This window comes from Poecilia mexicana, unplaced genomic scaffold (assembly GCF_051168715.1).
Source record: "Poecilia mexicana isolate PSO_F unplaced genomic scaffold, ASM5116871v1 scaffold_1, whole genome shotgun sequence".
In the NCBI taxonomy this organism is placed as follows: domain Eukaryota; kingdom Metazoa; phylum Chordata; class Actinopteri; order Cyprinodontiformes; family Poeciliidae; genus Poecilia; species Poecilia mexicana.
The window spans coordinates 2,837,995-2,854,334 of NW_028263370.1; the positions used below are offsets into that span (position 1 = coordinate 2,837,995).

Consider the following 16,340-nt stretch of genomic DNA (forward strand, 5'->3'; position numbering starts at 1 on the left):
ACTTAAAGTCAAATTCATTCTTTTAATCCATTTAGATGAAAAATCTAGTAATTAAAAGTCCCTCAGTAAAGTTCACTCAGTTACTGATGTATCTAATGTGCAGTGTTTGCTCAGTAAACACATAATCCAGCTTATTTTATGCTACATCCCATAGGTCCAAGTTAGCATCTGCAGATTAGCAGAGTATGGAAACCAAGGAGAACGTGATTCCATCACTGGGTCAAAGGTCACCAAGGTAGGGGCACCAACATGGATGAGATTTGACCTGTGATCCTAAAGGCTCTGGAGACGGAGAGCAAAGAAATGAGGGAGCCTCTGCTGTATCATATCAAGGTTGGACTAAAAGAAAGTTTTCCACTCTGAGGTAAAAACGCATAAATTAATAAAAAATAAATTTGAAAGAAATCCAGCCACGAAATTTGTCATGCGCATATGGAGCCACATATGAGTTTCACATGAATAGAGTGCTCATGTTCTCTGTTTACATGCACATTGGGGCTGTTTTAGCAGCGTGGGAGCAGATAATTGGGTCAATAATATTCTGAAAAACCAATTTTGCTGCAACCTGCCGTTTTTTAATGTTGGCCTTTTTTCACACTTTGTTGGAAAATCTGATGTATTAACTTGACATGTTAAAAAAAACAGAGCTGGACTGTATTGCAGTGTGGTCCATGCTAGAAAAAAATAACATAGCGTTGCATATAAAAACTCTAAATTTGATGGTGGTGTTGTATTTTAACTTAGAAAAAACAGTTTCGAATGATAATTGTGCCTCTTTTGATAGGTTTATCATTTTGTGAGGCAGCAAAGTTGATAAAGTTTCTGTTCTTCTATGTCTATGTTTGGACACAAATGAGCAGAGCTAACCCCAGGAAGCCCAGTGGTTTCCTCAAAATATTTCTAAGAGAAGAGTAACTTTGCTTCTGCTTTAGTTTGTCTGTTGCCTTGAGGAACAGAAAGATGTGGAGCCTTTATAACTTGATCCTCATGTGCAGTAAGTTAAAGTATTTGATCTTAAATATGTTGTTCTTCTTTAGTGGTTTGATTTATTACCTCCTGATATGATCTAGTAAGATAGCTCAGCTTTTTTTGGTACACAACGTAGAAAAAAAACAAACATCTGAGATGACGGTTAATGATCTACAGGCATCAGACTTTGAGTGCTTTAGAAAATACAATTAAGCATCTAATAACATATAATTACTAACTTCTCATTTTAGCTGCTGTGAGTTGTGTGACCGGTGATGTAATCCCCGTGTTCGGATATGAGGGCAGCGCTGCGAAGGTTCCCTGTCCATATGGTCCAGGATATGAGGATTATGAAAAGTACCTGTGCAAGAACGACTGCAGAGACGATGATGACGTTCTTATTAAATCAAAAGGAAATAACAACAAATACTCAACCGACGATGACAAAAGCGCGAGAACCTTCACAGTGACCATCTCTGACCTTCGTCTTGATGAAGCTGGAAAATATTGGTGTGGAGTGACCAGAGCAGGAAAAGACATCTACACTGAAGTACAGCTGGAGGTAAAAGCAGGTAATTAATAAAACTCTTAATACCTGTATGAGCTTACAGGTAGATGGACAATAAGGGGAAAAAAGCTGAATCCAGGGAGGTTGGTGTGTGTGAAGGTGAATGGTGGAAACTAGGGAATGATAAATTTTGGTTACTTTTCCACTAATTTTATTTCTATAGTGTAAGGACTGTCCTTAAAAATGAGAAAAGGCGACAAATAAAAGGCAGAAAAAGAAGTAAGGGGAAAGAAAAAAACCTATAAATGATCCACTTTGATTCCTTTTCTTTGTTTAAATAATTAATTGATCAGAGTTATGTTGGTGAACTTAAATAAAGACATGACCATAACACCAACTAAAATATAGAAATAAAATGTTTTTGATTGAAGAAAGCATGAAGACGGGGGCTGGAGAGTGTTGCATTTAAATTAAATCATGAGATTTAAATAGAAAATTCACATAGATTAGAAGAGAATAAGATTCATACGGCTGAACGCAGATTGCCTAAAACAGAACATCAAAAAAAAAATGCAAAAAAAAAGAAAAAAAAAACTTTTGTTTTGCTGTGACATAATTTCAGTATTTAATTATTAAAAACTTAAAACACATAATATGAAAATTCTGCTATTTCTGGGTTGGAAAGTTTTGAAAGATTTCTACATTTCTGTCTCTTTGCTTCTTAGAATAACAATTTTCTGTAACGTTTGCTGTAAGTAACAGTTTTATCTTCCTGTCAGACAGATGCTGCGACACGGTGAATCAAACCCAAAGCACTGAGGAAGGTTCAGTGACCATCAGCTGTCCGTACGACTCTCAGTCTGTCAACAAGCTGAAGTTCTTCTGCAGAGGAAACCGGCCCTCCACATGTCTACAGCAGGCAGTGATCACCTCTAGCAACACACAAGATGGACGATTCAGACTCTCTGATGACAGGAAGTCAGGAATATTCACAGTGACCATTTCCAGTCTGACCCTGAAGGATTCTGGGTCGTATCTTTGTGGAGTCCAGAGAAACTCAGGATTTGATGTTTTCACTGCTGTTGACCTGGAGGTCAAAGGTGAGAGGTCAAACTAGCTACCTCTGTTGAGATCAATTGTCATAGAGGAGTGTGATTTGAACCTTCAATATGTCGTTTTTTGTCAGAGTGGTGCTGCGTGGAGTCAAAGAACTTGAGTGGCATTGCGGGACGTGCGGTAACCTTCCAGTGTCCTTATCCACCTCATCATCGTAACAATACGACGTTCCTCTGCAAAGGAGCGCAGCGCAGCAACTGCACATACATGACTTATCAAGGCAGATTCACACTGCATAATGTTAACGCCGCCTTCTTTTCTGTGGTGATCACAAAACTTGAAGCAGAGGATTCTGGGACGTACTGGTGTAGATCAGACCCCGAGTGGATTGTTGGAAACTACACCCAGTTTCATCTGACTGTAGGTAAGAGCATGACGATACACTGCAGCTAAGCCTTCACTCAAGGTGATCTTTTTATTGCTTTTAAAAATTTAAACTGAACATAATAATGTTTTCATTCATAAAGCAGATTATAAATCTCAGATAGTTAGAAAAATTGTACAAGCAGCTCATGCTTGTACAGAACCAGATATTTTGATGTATTGATTGTAGTGTAGTACTCAGTTTATCATTGTTGGTGTGTTTCTTGTTGCAGAGGAAGAAGAACAGCGTGGTTTGTCCATAATAGGTGAGATGGTGAAATGAAACTGAGCTTGTGGCAGAAAAGCCACACATTCATATTTAGCATGTTCATATGTGGTGTGTATTTGTCAGAGTCGATTGCTCTCTCAACATACCACAGCCCCTTTGACTCATACCTCAGATCCAATAGATGAATTTAACTAAAGAGTCTCCCTTATGTTTACTAAGGTATCCACTTGTATGGCTGTCAATTTCTAGAAATCTCACAGAATAACCTCAAAAACATGATGTGGTTTGACATGACCTGCTTGGTTCAAACAAATGTCACCTAAACAGTTTTATCAGAGCAAACTGGTGTTAACCTGATAAAAACCAGCCCCATGTTCTGGGCTTTGCTTCGTAAAGAGGATCTGGAGAGAAGCAAGAAACGAGAGAAACAAGGTGGAGAGTCGATAATGTTACTCAGTAATGTTACTTTTATTGCCTCATCTGTCTGTGTAGCATTCACTTAGAAAACTCAGAGTCTGGCTTGTTTTATTCCATTTCATATGTCAGCATTAAGAAACACCCATTCAGTTACTTTCCGATTTCTACGAAATGCTAAGCATAAAATATTTGTTTCATTTCCTGATTCCTTAGTAAAGTGACACTATTCTGTGTTTTCCAGACACATTGTGCATTTCTATAAAATAATCAAGTAACTACGTTAACTTCAAATTACGACTTAAGAGAATTTTGGCTTCCTAATTTAATGCCCTGAAACTGCCTGTGTCTTTTTAAATGTCCTGCTTTCTCTGAAACTCCTCCTTCAGGAAGTCATCACAGCATCGCTCCTCAATAAAGTTTTTATCGGCTTTGCACTGAGAAGCAGCTCCTACAATGAGCTTAGCACACATGAACAGTTCCACCAGGTGTTTGCTAATTTCTGCTGGCTAGTCTGAAGGACTATATTTTATCTCTACACCTAAGCACCATCATGAAACACCACAAACACCTATGTGCAAAACTCTTCCCTCTCTTTGGCCTCTTCCCAGAACCTATAAGGTGAAGTAAACACCCAGGACTGGACACAGAAAGGACAGTGGAGTCGTCACCTCTTACCACTGCAATCTCGCTTTTCCTGCAGCCACACTTTTAACATTTTCTACACAAACATTTGCTCAAGTTTCACTAAACAGCAGCCCCCAGTTGCTCTGAGTAATTATTATTCTCCCTTTACAGGCAACCACCTCACTTCTCTATGAGTAGCAGCTGCATACAGAGCCTGGAACCAAACGCTACATGCTAATTATTAAAATGCTAAATAAAAGTTCAATAAATAGTTACAACTTCTTGTGTGAAAATAGTGGATGTGAAACGCCTTGCTTAAGGCGTGGTGCTACATGAAGTGCTTGTAGTAAAATGCACATGTGCTCTTGCAAGTTAAAGTAAAAAAATGGTTTCAGCAATAGAAACTCTTCATTGTAGGGGAAGTTAAGCGTTTTGATGTGTGTGTGCTCTGAGCTGCAGCCTTCAGTCCGGCTCCAGGATGGTGCGCTATTGTTCTCCATCCATGTAGACTTTGTAAGTTTAAACTTTCCCCATCAAGGTCATCAAATCTCTCTTGATCTGATCCCTTCTCTGAGGTCAAAGTGACAGCAGAGAGGACATGGGGTTAAAGCATCAGACAACATGATTCTGTAGAGCGGCACACTCTGTTTCTAAATAAAACTACGACTCAAGAACGATCAGATTAAGACTAAATGTAGAAAACAAGCCTGAGTGGAGCATGTAAGACTTCAGGGACTTTTTGACAGCCCTTCCCACTTGCAGCAGCGCATTAAGGCTAATGTGTTTGAAGAAGTCAAGTCATTTCATCTTGAATTTGTTTTCCTCTTTATCTGTGGCTTTCATCTGCAGCTCAGTACTGGCTTTTCGCCGCGCTCCCCGTTCTGCTGCTGATACTGATGATCATCCTGGTCAAAGTTTGCAGGACCAAACGTCGCCAGTTGAATGGTGAGCTTAGTGCTTTCGCTTTCAACAAAGGCAAATGTGCGTATAAACTGATTTATTTTCATTTGCTTCGCTTCACTAGAAGCAGCAGTCGACATGAACACAAGCAAACTGGAGGCAGCAGATGCACAAGACGTGACGAGTGGGGAAGATGTAAGAAAACAAGTCCAAATGGGTTTTTTTACACGGCCCAGTACCAACATGAGGCGGCACTTTAGATGATTTTATATGAAAACTTTAGTTGATACAATAACAAGTCGAAACCTTTAAAAAAACATATTTCTGGTAAAAAAAATATTTAAAAGTTCTTTGCTGGATTGATCAAATTTATTTGAAGAACGGCTCACACATTGTATGAACTCTGCTCCGGACACATCTGACACTGACATGCCTTTTACTCACACTTAGTCTTCTGCTTTTACTTTAAATACTAGATATTTACATTGCTACATTACTCTAGAGTTTTTTTTAAAGGGTTTGTTTGCTCTAGAGGCCTTTATTTGACAGTTGACAGGAAAGTGTGTTGTATGTGAGAGAGCAAAGGTCATCGAGCCAGAGCTCGAACATATGACAGCCGCATCGAGGACTAAGGCCTCCGTACATGGATTGCATTTTAATATTAAACCAAACCTGACAGTAACCTGACTCGCTCATGCCCACCATTGTGATCTATTCCTTCTTTTCTAGATTTACAAAAATGATGATGTTGCTGCGATGTTCAGGCAGCAGAAGAGGACGCAGCAGCGCACACATGTCCTCCCTGGAACTGCAGACGAAGACCAAGTAATCTACGAAAACAACCCGACTGAGCAGATCTACTGCAACCATTTCATTTAAACCAAGGGAGATGAAAGGCTGGCGAGGCCAGCTCTTTGTTAAAAGACAAATAATTATTTCCACAGAAAACTAGAAAATGTTTTGGTGTTCCTGAAAAAATGTTGTCTGCGTTAAATCGTTGTCATCTCACTTCTGGTGGGAGTTTGAACTTTAGCTTTAAATGTTTATCTCACTGCATATTTTTGCTTTGCGTTGTATTAATTAAACCTGTTGGACATAAAAGGACAAAAATAAAAGCTAAAGGTTTGTGAATTTTAAATGAAACATTTTTGCTAACAGCAGGCTAAAGATCAAACAATATGTTTCTCTGGGCTTTGCAAATAGGAACAAAAGAAATCAGCTCAGTCAGTTCTGAATGAATTAAAGAAAATAATAAAGGTTAGAAAATGCATTTCTTCCAGATGTGTCAGGAACACATCTCTGCATTTCTTATGGTATTAACTTGTTACTGAGCAAAGAAAACACCACTGACTGTCACACTTTGTGCAAACACATGGCGCACGGTTTGCAGTTCACCATGTGCCTTAAAATGCAAACAGAATTAAGATTTTATGGGGGGAAAGTGATATTGACACAACAGTGCTTGAAATCATTTTTTTTTTTTTACTCGTTTCATGCATCTTGTAATGAGTCAGTTTTTACATAGCAAAGACATTTAATTATTCAAAAAGTTAAACTTATGTGACTGTATTTACTACAGGCAGCTACAATTCTGTCAAATTGAAGCTGAGTATGTCATGAATTTCAGTGTTTTACAAAAAGAAAACAAAATAAATAAAAAAGTCATTTTAAACCATCCAATAATTTGAGTGAAATGTTGAAACCAATCAAAATAAAAAACTAAGAAATGTCAACATCTTATTGCTATTTTCTGTTTCCCCCTGATTGAAACTTGTTATTGCAGAATAACGTTGGATTCCTAGAACCTGCATATAAACTCAAACTAGTCTTTGACCTGTGCGTCCGCTGAAGGTTTGTGTAGGTGTGGTCTGGAGTAACCAGGGTCCATATCTTTAAAACAAAGACGGGGAGGAGCCTGGGATCTTTCCCTCTTCGTTCCACACTACAGCTGAATAATCTCCACTGCTCCATTTAACCTGACTCCAGGCAGCTCTTCATTATGGCCAGCAACTGTCGTAAGTTTTAATTTAGTTTAGCACGGGCTTCACTGCTGTGTTTTATTGAAATATGTGTATATATGATTTTCTGGATCTGTCTTTGGTTTCATTTTCATTTTGGCACTTAGTCAGAGGTGTAAATACATTTTGGTTTTGAAATTCAAAACTTATTCAGATTCTGTTTTCTTGATTTTATGTCATTTTTTGTGGCATTATAAAAATAAAATATTTGCATTGTAATTTTTTTTAAATTCTTTTCACAAATCATGAAAAGAAACAGCAAAAGCTTTTGGCAGAGATGTAAAGAGTAATTTCACACTTTTGGATAACTTTATCTTGGATTGAATACAGTTCTATCAAATCAAAAGTTTTGGTAACTTTATTTTCCAAAATAATAGTAAAGAAATTATTTGAGTAATTTGTTTGGCAAACAACAAATACATCCTGATGAAGAAAACGGTTTATAGCAGACTTTCTTAGGTAAGTTGCCAGGTCAGGTCAGTGAAGTTGAACGTAGAAGTTAATCTAAACATATTCTCACACATTCTCTTCAACAGAGTCCAACATCACAAATAATGAGATGCTGAGGATCATCATGGTGGGAAAGACTGGAATCGGGAAGAGTGCCACTGGAAACACCATTCTGGGACGGACATGCTTCCCATCTAAGTTAAGTCCCCGATCTTTGACGACTTTCTGTGCCAAACAAACTGGTGAAGTGGATGGGCGAATGGTTGCCGTCATCGATACTCCGGGTCTGTTTGATACGAGGTTTGACCATGAAAAAACAACCAAAGATTTGGGTCAGTGTATTTCCTTTGCTTCTCCTGGACCCCATATCTTCCTGGTTGTCATGTCACTGGGCCGATTTACTGAAGAAGAAAAACAGACAGTGCAAAAGATTCAAGAAGTCTTTGGAGAGGCTGCAGACAAATACAGCATGGTTCTCTTTACTCATGGAGACTTCCTTGATGGCACCAGTATTGAGGAGTTCATAGCAGAGAGCCCAGAGCTGCAGGAACTCGTAGCCAGATGCAACAACCAGTACCACGTCTTCAACAATAAGATGATCGACAAAAAGCCTCAAGTCACCTCACTGCTACTGAAGATCACAAATATTGTGGAGAAAAATGGAGGGAGCCACTACACCAACGAGATGTTCCAAGAAGCTGAGAAGGCGATTGAAGAGGAGAAACAACGCATCCTCAAGGAGAAAGAGAAGGAAATACGCAGAGCCCAAGAAGAAGTGGAGCAAAAAATACGGGAAAAGTATGAAGAAGAGATAAAGAAAATAAAAGAAGCTCAAGCAAAGAAAGAGCAGGAAGAGTTGCGGAGAAAATTAGAAGAGCAAAAAGAAAGGGAATTAAGAGAACAACAAATCTTAGCAATAAAAGAGCAGGAAAAGTTGCGGAGGAAATTAGAAGAGCAAAGACAAAGGGAATTAAGAGAACAGGCAGAAAAGCTAAGAGCCCGCTACGAGGCTGAAGCCAGAAGGGAAGCTGAGCGCCGTCGTTCTCATAAACGCTGCAGTATTATGTAACTCCTTAATCTCTGCCCAGCCCACATTTCAAAATATTTAAGTCTTTCTAAATTCTGGTGGGTTTGTCCTGGCATTACTGTATCTTGAGACGTGTGTACTGTCTTTTTTTTTTCTTTTTTCTTTTTTAAAAATAACAGCAGTACTGTAAGTTTTCTAGTGTTTAGGGGGTAGGAGTTAATAAGTTTTTACTTCTTCCTACCCCATTTTGAGCATGATATGTTAACTGAAACAAATATCTGTATTTTCTTTTTTTTTCTTTTTTCTTTTCTTCTTTTCTATTCACTTTTGTTATTGTGTACTATATTACTTTTTATATTTGTATCATGTTCGAAATAAAAATTTCAATTAAATTAATTTCAATTTCAATGAACAAAAACAGCTATAAGCAGGCTTTTGAGTTCAGCAAGAGTGGTACCTGAGAAATAAAAGACGTGCTAAATCAGTCAGCTTAGTATGTTTATTTGGTATTTTTACTTTTTAATCACTCTTATAACTTTTATATTGGAAAGTGGTCCTTGTAATGCTCAGAGATGAATGATTTTTCAGTATTTTCAGTTGAAATCTTCTCTATCAATCCCCTAACAAAGATCTCCACGACTGTTTCTGAATGTTGACGTTGCTAAAGCTACTTCACCAATACTCTTTTCAAAAAGCTTCAGTGTCATTTGAACTAATAAAATTATATTTCAATGTAAACTCAGTCTTTTGAATATTTAAGATCCAAGCTGATGATTTATCACAACTAATAATTACAAGTTGCATTTTCTCTACATTTGTTTAATCAATGACTTGCACTGGAAATGTTGTTGAAGCATTTTTTCAACAAATTTCTTGAACCCCTAGGCTCTTCCCACAGATCCTTGAATGCACGAAGCCTGGCTGAACTCCAAATCCACCTGCAGTTTCTATCAGGAAGCCTTATCTGAAGCAAAAAAGACACTGATACACAGGAGCGCGCTGAGACTAAAACAGCAACTGACATCCAATATCTGTGTATCTCACAATGTGATATGATGGGTGTAAAAGTTAACGACACAACCTATAAACATTGATTCTTTTATGCTCTCCTACTCTTTGAATGATGTGCATTGTGTCATTTTTATAGGACAGCCTGTGATTGGATAGTTGTTTGTTTTTTTTTTCATTCAAATGAGAATTTGTCATTTCAAAATTTACTCTGTTTATCTTTTTTCTAATATGTAATGTAACATCTTTGACAAACTGACTCATATTCAATAAACCTGAATATTTGTTCCGGTGAGGCTTTGTGAAGATTTTTGTGATTAAAAGTTCCTATTGAACTTTAACCATGTAGTAAACACTCTCTCCATTAAGCCCACATTTCTGTACTGAAAGAAAAATGTTTTACTTTGGTCTGACATAATATCCTAATTCAGTAAAAATTAGATGTAAGTGATAAATCATCATGATGAAATGAAGGTCTCAAATCATCACTGTGTGTTATAAATCTTTATAATATATTTTGTGACTTGAAATACTGAAATAAATACAATTTTCAATAATATTCTAATTTTTGAATGGGTTTGTGTAAGAACTGTTTCCATTTTGGACGATAGTTAGATAGTTAGATATTTTAAAGCGCTGTCACTAGTTATTAATCGAGCGCCGATCAATAAATCTGATAAAGAAATTATTGCTACTCTTCAGAAGTGGTTAAAGGGATGTGAACATTTACATAATTGAGAGGTTTTGAATCATTTAAACAGACATATTTATTTTGCTCCAGGAGGAAAACCAAATAAATCATGCTGATTAACACTAATCAAATCATTAAATAACAAAGTCATAATGTATTTTCAATAAATCACTTTTAATCCTGATTTTCTTTACGAGCAAACCAAAGATGTACTTTTATGGCATTTTCAGTAAAGACCAGTGAGAAAGCATTGCGTTTAGCAGTAAACAGTAAACATTTTAAAATGACTCACTTTGTTAAAAAAAAAAAAAAAAATCAACCAGTGCCTTCATGACAAATCATTTGACTCTCTTTTATGATTCTGTGTCGATAAAACACTTTATTACCACTATTTAAACATTGTCAATCCAAATTTAACAAACATTGAAAAGATCTCTAAACTTGTAGGTGTTTTGTTTTATTCAGAAAAGTTGAAGTTGTACTTCTTTATCTCGGCTCATTCAACCAGGCTTCTCGTTTGTGCGTGGCAGCAAAGCCAAAGTACGATCTGTTCTTCTATGTTTGGATATGAGTGGAGGGTGTGAGACTCGGCAGCACGGTGCTGAAAACATAAACCAGATCGTTTCCTCAAAACGCTCCTGAGAGCAGATTAACTTTACTTCTGCTTTAGTTGGTCAGTTGCCTTGAGGAACGCGAAGATGTGGAGCCTTCACAACTTGATCCTCACATGCAGTAAGTTAAATCATTTGATCTTGAATTTGCAGCTAGAATTAGACATTTGAACATCTGAGCTGATAGTTAACAACCTGCAGACATTAGTAGCATTGGACTCAAGGGAATTGAACAGGTAAAAATGGAAACTTCCACTTATTAAAATACTAAATTAATACTATCTTCTCATTTTAGCTGCTGTGAGTTGTGTGACCGGTGATGCAATAATCCCTGTGTTTGGATATGAGGGCAGCGATGCAGAGGTTCCCTGTCCATATCCTGTGGGATATGAGGATTATGAAAAGTACCTGTGTAAGAATGACTGCAAAAACGATGATGACGTTCTTATTAGATCAAAAGGAAATGACGATGAATACTCAACCGATGATGACGTTCCTATTGGATCAGAGGAATATGAAGATGAATACTCAACCGATGATGACGTTCCTATTAGATCAGAGGGAGAAAACAACAAATACTCCATCTACCATGACCAAGAACCTCTAACCTTCACAGTGACCATCTCTGACCTTCGATTTGATGATGCTGGAAAATACTGGATTGGAGTGACCAGAACAGGAAACGATATCTACACTGAAGTAAAGCTGGAAGTTAGAAATGGTAAAAAAAAAAAAAAAAATGTGTTTTTACACATTTTATTTGACATAGCACCCTAAATCTAATGAAACATTGTGATAGATACAAAGCACATGACTAGGCTTTCAGTGTATCTTGGATTAAACACGACCTGGAAAATGTAACTTCTTATTTTAGTTCTCATTATCTCTCTGCTGCGTGAATCTTATTCAGACCTATAATATCAAGGTTTGACCCTATTAAACACAATTCACTGCAGATATAATGGAAGGAAATTTTGGTCAGCACAGCAAAATTGAAATTGAAACATTCTCAGTCATGATCTGTAAATTTGTTTTATACAAATGTAATTTGTTACTGTTACCTATTGTGATTTTAAAGTGTTGTTTATCTTACTGACAGACATGTGGGTTGGAACGCCGACTAAAATCCGAGGCAGTGAGGAAGGATCGGTGTCCATCGACTGTCCTTATGAAAGCGATGATGTCAACAACCTGAAGTACGTTTGCACAGGAAACCGGCGCTCTGTATGTTTACAGCAAGCAATAATCACCTCTAATAACACACAAGATGGACGATTCAAACTCACTGATGACAAGAATGAGAGAGTTTTCAGAGTCACCATTTCCAGACTGAGCCTGAGGGATTCTGGGTCGTATCTTTTTGGTATCCAGAGAAACGCAGGATGGGATGGTTTCTGTGCTTTTGACCTGGAGGTCAAAGGTGAGATGTTCAAACTTTACATTAACTCTATGGATTTCTGAAGGGCACCAGCTGATATGATACGCTTGATTATGTTCTGTGTTGAAAACAACTAAAAAGGAAAAGACAGACCTGACAATGATTCTTCTTTTTTATAAATTAGACTGGTGCTGTGTGACGTCCAAGTACATGAAAGGCATCATGGGACGTCAGATAACATGGCAGTGTCCTTATCCACGTGAACATCGTAATAACAGGATGTTTATCTGCAAAGGAAACCAACGCAGTGACTGTACAGACATGATGGGTCAAACGAGGTTCGCAGTGCACAGCGTTTCTTCCAGCTCTTTCTCTGTTTCCATCACTAACTTGGAAGCAAGGGATGCTGGGACATACTGGTGTCGATCAAACGCAGAGTGGAGTGTTGGCAGCTACATCCAGGTTCATCTGTCTGTAGGTAAGAGCAAAACACAATATAAATAGTTTTTATTAGTCAACTGTGGGACTTCCAAGATGTGACACTTTGACCGAAAAATAATCGGTTATTATTCTTGATCAATATAATTTATTTCCTCTATAAAATAAATTAATGCCATGAAGTTAAAATGAAAACTGTGACAAAAACAATAAAAGCAGATGGTCAGACATTATGGTGTTGGACTGATTGTTTATATGAACATGTGTATCTGAATTTAATGCGTTTAATTGTAACGAGTCTGGGACAAGAATTGTGTTTCTGTGGCAAAGTGTCATTTTTCATCCAACTTATTTCCTTGTTTGCTTCAGAAAAAGAACAAATTACAGAAAATAAAGTGCTGAAGGATCTGCAAAACCAGAAACAGACGGAAGGTGAGACATTAAATGACGGGAACCAGAGACGAACAAGAGGAAACAGGTTTTATCACCAATATTCTTTTCAGTACCCTTTTTGCATTACGCTATTTTCAATACGTCCTCAGTGGAGCTTTTAACACATCTGAGCCTCTAAACAAGCTGTGTGACTTATTTAGAAAATAGTTCACAGGTTTGGTGTGAGATTTGAAACACAACAATCAGCAACATGCCATAAAGTTCACGCTAGTATTTTGAAACTTTGGACTTTGCTGCATTTTTGTGCAAAGAAGCAAAGGAAGCAGATTTTCCATTTTCTAGGAACATTTTTAGTTGATCTCTAATAAGAAATGGACTCAATAAAAGAAAAACTGATAAGATGGCAGGAAGGAGAGAGAAGGAACTGACCAGGTTTGATCTGGAGTATTTATTGTATTATAATGTCTGACATGTATTCACAGGAACACACTTAGCTTTCAACTGTTTAGTTATTTTGATAATAGTCTATATAAACTGAAATGTTTTCCTTTATGAGAAAAGTTTTGGAAGAAAAAGAAGAAATAAAAAGTATTTTGAGTGGATTTATTTTAAAGCTGCAGTGATGCTTAGACTTATAACAGTCAGTTGTAAAAAGAAACAAAGGCAAGATGGAGTGAACTAAAAGTCTTTTTCTGCTACAGCGTATCGTCTCCAGACAGTGGCAAAGGTCACCACAACTCAGACAGCAGCTGACGTCTTTGACGAATCTGATCAAGGTACAGAGCGGAGAGACAGTCTGACCATCAAATTATTTATCTGATTTAGTCATAAACTACAACTTCAAAGTCAAAACCACCAAATTAAGACTATAGACATTTAGAACTGGGCTCAATGAGATGAACTTTATTGTGCTTCAGGTGTTTAATCTGTTTTCATCTTTATATGCATCTTAGGTGGATATTTCTATGGGCTTATTGCTGCACCTCCTGTCCTACTAATGACAGTGATTATTATCATCCTGGTTGTGTGGAAGAAAAAATATCACAAAGTAAAAGGTGAGTTGAGTTTTTCCACTGCCAACAACAGCAAACACTTCTAACAACTAATTTTGTTTTATTGTGCTTTTCTTTGTCAAAAGCAGAAGTTGCTACAAATAGATGCCAAGATGTGGCAGCAGACACAGAGGAAGAGACTGGAGGAGCAGATGTAAGAAAATTTAATGTTTACTTATTTGCTGGAAGGAACAATGTTAATTTATCCAATATATATTAGTTTTATACTTCAGCTTTAATCTCCCACAGCTATAGGAAAAAAATATCACCCTGGTGTCTGATCTAAAAAAGTAATACTTTAGCTTTATGGGGGAAATACATAATAAGTGGATGTATTAATTTATGATTTGTTCCTTCTTTTGTAGCTTTATGAAAATCATGGTGATCCTGCAAAGCGCTCACATCAGATGACCTGCAAAGAGCAGAGATCAGTTCACTTCTTTAAGGACTATGAAGATGAAGCTCAAAATGGAAACATTTCAACAACTGAGGACATTTACTGCAATGAGTTCTTCTTAAAAACTCAGAGATAAAGAGTGAGCCAAATATTGGGTCAGACCTGCATGTGGGTACTTGTGTGAAGCTGAAGCTTTTTATTGAATTCCTAAAAGTCTTTTTTCATGTAACATCATCGTTATCTTCTTAATGCTGCTGGTAGTGACAACTTTCATGAGCTTTAAAATTCTGCTTTTTCATTACTTCATACTAACAAACCTGCAGTTTTGTTTTCTTATAAACGCAATTTTAAGTCAAAACAAATAAACAACTAATATCATGATGTGTGAGTGTAAGGCCAGGTCGACATGGAGCCTTTTACTGACGGTTTCATTAAAAATAGCAAAAAAAGAAAAATAAAGAAATACAGAAAAGTTACCAATGGGCATAAAACTCAAAAGGCTGGATGCAGAAGACATCCAGTTGGATGCTGAGTGTTTGTTGTTGCTGTGAAGGTGAGAAGATTTAGAGAAGAAAAGGCTTTGGATTATTCTGTGTTCATGAAGAGTTTTCCTTAAACAGACAACATTAAATGCTTTGAATTATTGAAGTGGTTGTTACAGGCAATAAGGAAGGATTTTTTTATTTTTTTTTAAACTGCTTGTTCAGTAATTTATTGAGTTGTGCTTCACCATGGCACCACTAGGTGGTAGTGTTGCTTTAGAAAACTTCCCAGAATACATTTCCTGTCAATGGTGGCAGGTTTGATTGATGGTAGATCAAAATATTTGGTGCAATAATGTATGTGATGTAACACCTATAGCTGAGATGTATTCAAAAATAACATTAGTAAAAAATATTATATATGCAAAGCATAATATATTTGATTTCTGTGAAAAGGGAAAAATAATTCCTTCTTCTGAAAACAGAATTAAATTTCTTTCTTTCTAATCATGTCCAAACAGGGGAAGCAATGTGAAATAAAGTTAATATAATGTAGGCACCTACCATATGTACCTATTTCTGGGGATAATTTTGAGAGTTGACATAGTTTGATGTGTGCTGTCAAACTGAGCTATCTTTAATGGTTTTTTCACAGATTTAAATATAGAGATAATAATAAAATATAAAATAAAACAGACTGCTCCACAGTGCAGTTATAGAAACAGTACAATAACAAAATCAAAATCAAGATTTTTTTATTTATTTTTGCTGATATAAACTCAATGCTGCTGCTTGTTTGGTACTCCTATTAAATAAAATGACTTTAAATAGTCCACATTTTTCATGTACAGTGCATGATTTTTCTCACTCATGAGGTCTGTGGACACATATAGTGGTTACTGAGCTCAGCAGTGGAGAATAAGCCACTGTGGTTTTACTTGCAGTTTCCTGCCTGCTTTTGTGTGACTGTGGTCTTGAGGAACATCATGATATAAAGCCTTCAAAATCTGTTGGCTATCTACAGTAAGCTATGTTATTTGTTAAGATATAATACAACTTTTATTTAGTGAGTTGATTCATTACCTTGTGAGCAGAGTCGTTCATACAGCTGTATTTGTAAATGTTAAAAAATGTAGAGATTTTTGAATCTCTACTTTAATCTCTGATTAATTGCATTAATCAGTCGCCAATTAATGCAATTGGTGGCTGTGACGGAGGAGCCGTCACGAGCTGGGACTTAATTATGAGTCCGTGTCAACATGCGAGCAC

At 36.9% G+C, this 16,340-nt stretch overlaps 3 protein-coding genes and 1 long non-coding RNA gene across 4 annotated transcripts; all 4 read left to right on the plus strand.

Moving 5' to 3' along the window:
- Positions 1–896: 896 nt before the first annotated feature.
- Positions 897–3,239, plus strand: LOC148161040 (polymeric immunoglobulin receptor-like). Its single transcript, XM_088007247.1, has 5 exons — positions 897–994; positions 1,221–1,541; positions 2,257–2,577; positions 2,664–2,957; positions 3,190–3,239. Exons 1-5 carry the CDS (start codon positions 961–963, stop codon positions 3,237–3,239), a joined length of 1,020 nt encoding a protein of 339 aa, XP_087863373.1. The 5' UTR covers positions 897–960.
- A 1,815-nt stretch (positions 3,240–5,054) lies between these two features.
- LOC148161041 (uncharacterized) lies at positions 5,055–6,859 on the plus strand. The gene is made up of 3 exons (XR_015763028.1): positions 5,055–5,171; positions 5,251–5,321; positions 5,856–6,859. It is a non-coding gene; the product is annotated as an uncharacterized LOC148161041 (long non-coding RNA).
- Positions 6,860–7,616: 757 nt separating this feature from the next.
- Positions 7,617–9,944, plus strand: LOC106931474 (GTPase IMAP family member 9-like). The gene has a single exon (XM_088005805.1). It carries the CDS (start codon positions 7,704–7,706, stop codon positions 8,661–8,663), a length of 960 nt encoding a protein of 319 aa, XP_087861931.1. The 5' UTR covers positions 7,617–7,703; the 3' UTR covers positions 8,664–9,944.
- A 1,074-nt stretch (positions 9,945–11,018) lies between these two features.
- On the plus strand, positions 11,019–15,229 carry LOC106931473 (polymeric immunoglobulin receptor-like). The gene is made up of 10 exons (XM_088007259.1): positions 11,019–11,052; positions 11,227–11,418; positions 11,521–11,652; positions 12,031–12,351; positions 12,494–12,793; positions 13,123–13,179; positions 13,842–13,916; positions 14,094–14,204; positions 14,279–14,346; positions 14,558–15,229. The coding sequence occupies exons 1-10, from the start codon at positions 11,019–11,021 to the stop codon at positions 14,723–14,725; spliced, it is 1,458 nt and encodes a 485-aa protein (XP_087863385.1). The 3' UTR covers positions 14,726–15,229.
- Positions 15,230–16,340: the final 1,111 nt, after the last annotated feature.

Excerpts from the sequence above, each read along its gene's own strand:
- LOC148161040 (XM_088007247.1), top strand. The coding sequence starts at position 961 with ATGTGGAGCCTTTATAACTTGATCCTCATGTGCA. Across the intron at positions 995-1,220 it reads TAACTTGATCCTCATGTGCA|CTGCTGTGAGTTGTGTGACC; the intron begins GTAAGTTAAAGT and ends TTCTCATTTTAG. Across the intron at positions 1,542-2,256 it reads ACAGCTGGAGGTAAAAGCAG|ACAGATGCTGCGACACGGTG; the intron begins GTAATTAATAAA and ends TCTTCCTGTCAG.
- LOC106931474 (XM_088005805.1), top strand. The coding sequence starts at position 7,704 with ATGCTGAGGATCATCATGGTGGGAAAGACTGGAATCGGGAAGAGTGCC.
- LOC106931473 (XM_088007259.1), top strand. The coding sequence starts at position 11,019 with ATGTGGAGCCTTCACAACTTGATCCTCACATGCA. Across the intron at positions 12,794-13,122 it reads TCATCTGTCTGTAGGTAAGA|AACAAATTACAGAAAATAAA; the intron begins GCAAAACACAAT and ends CTTCAGAAAAAG. Across the intron at positions 13,917-14,093 it reads CTTTGACGAATCTGATCAAG|GTGGATATTTCTATGGGCTT; the intron begins GTACAGAGCGGA and ends TATGCATCTTAG.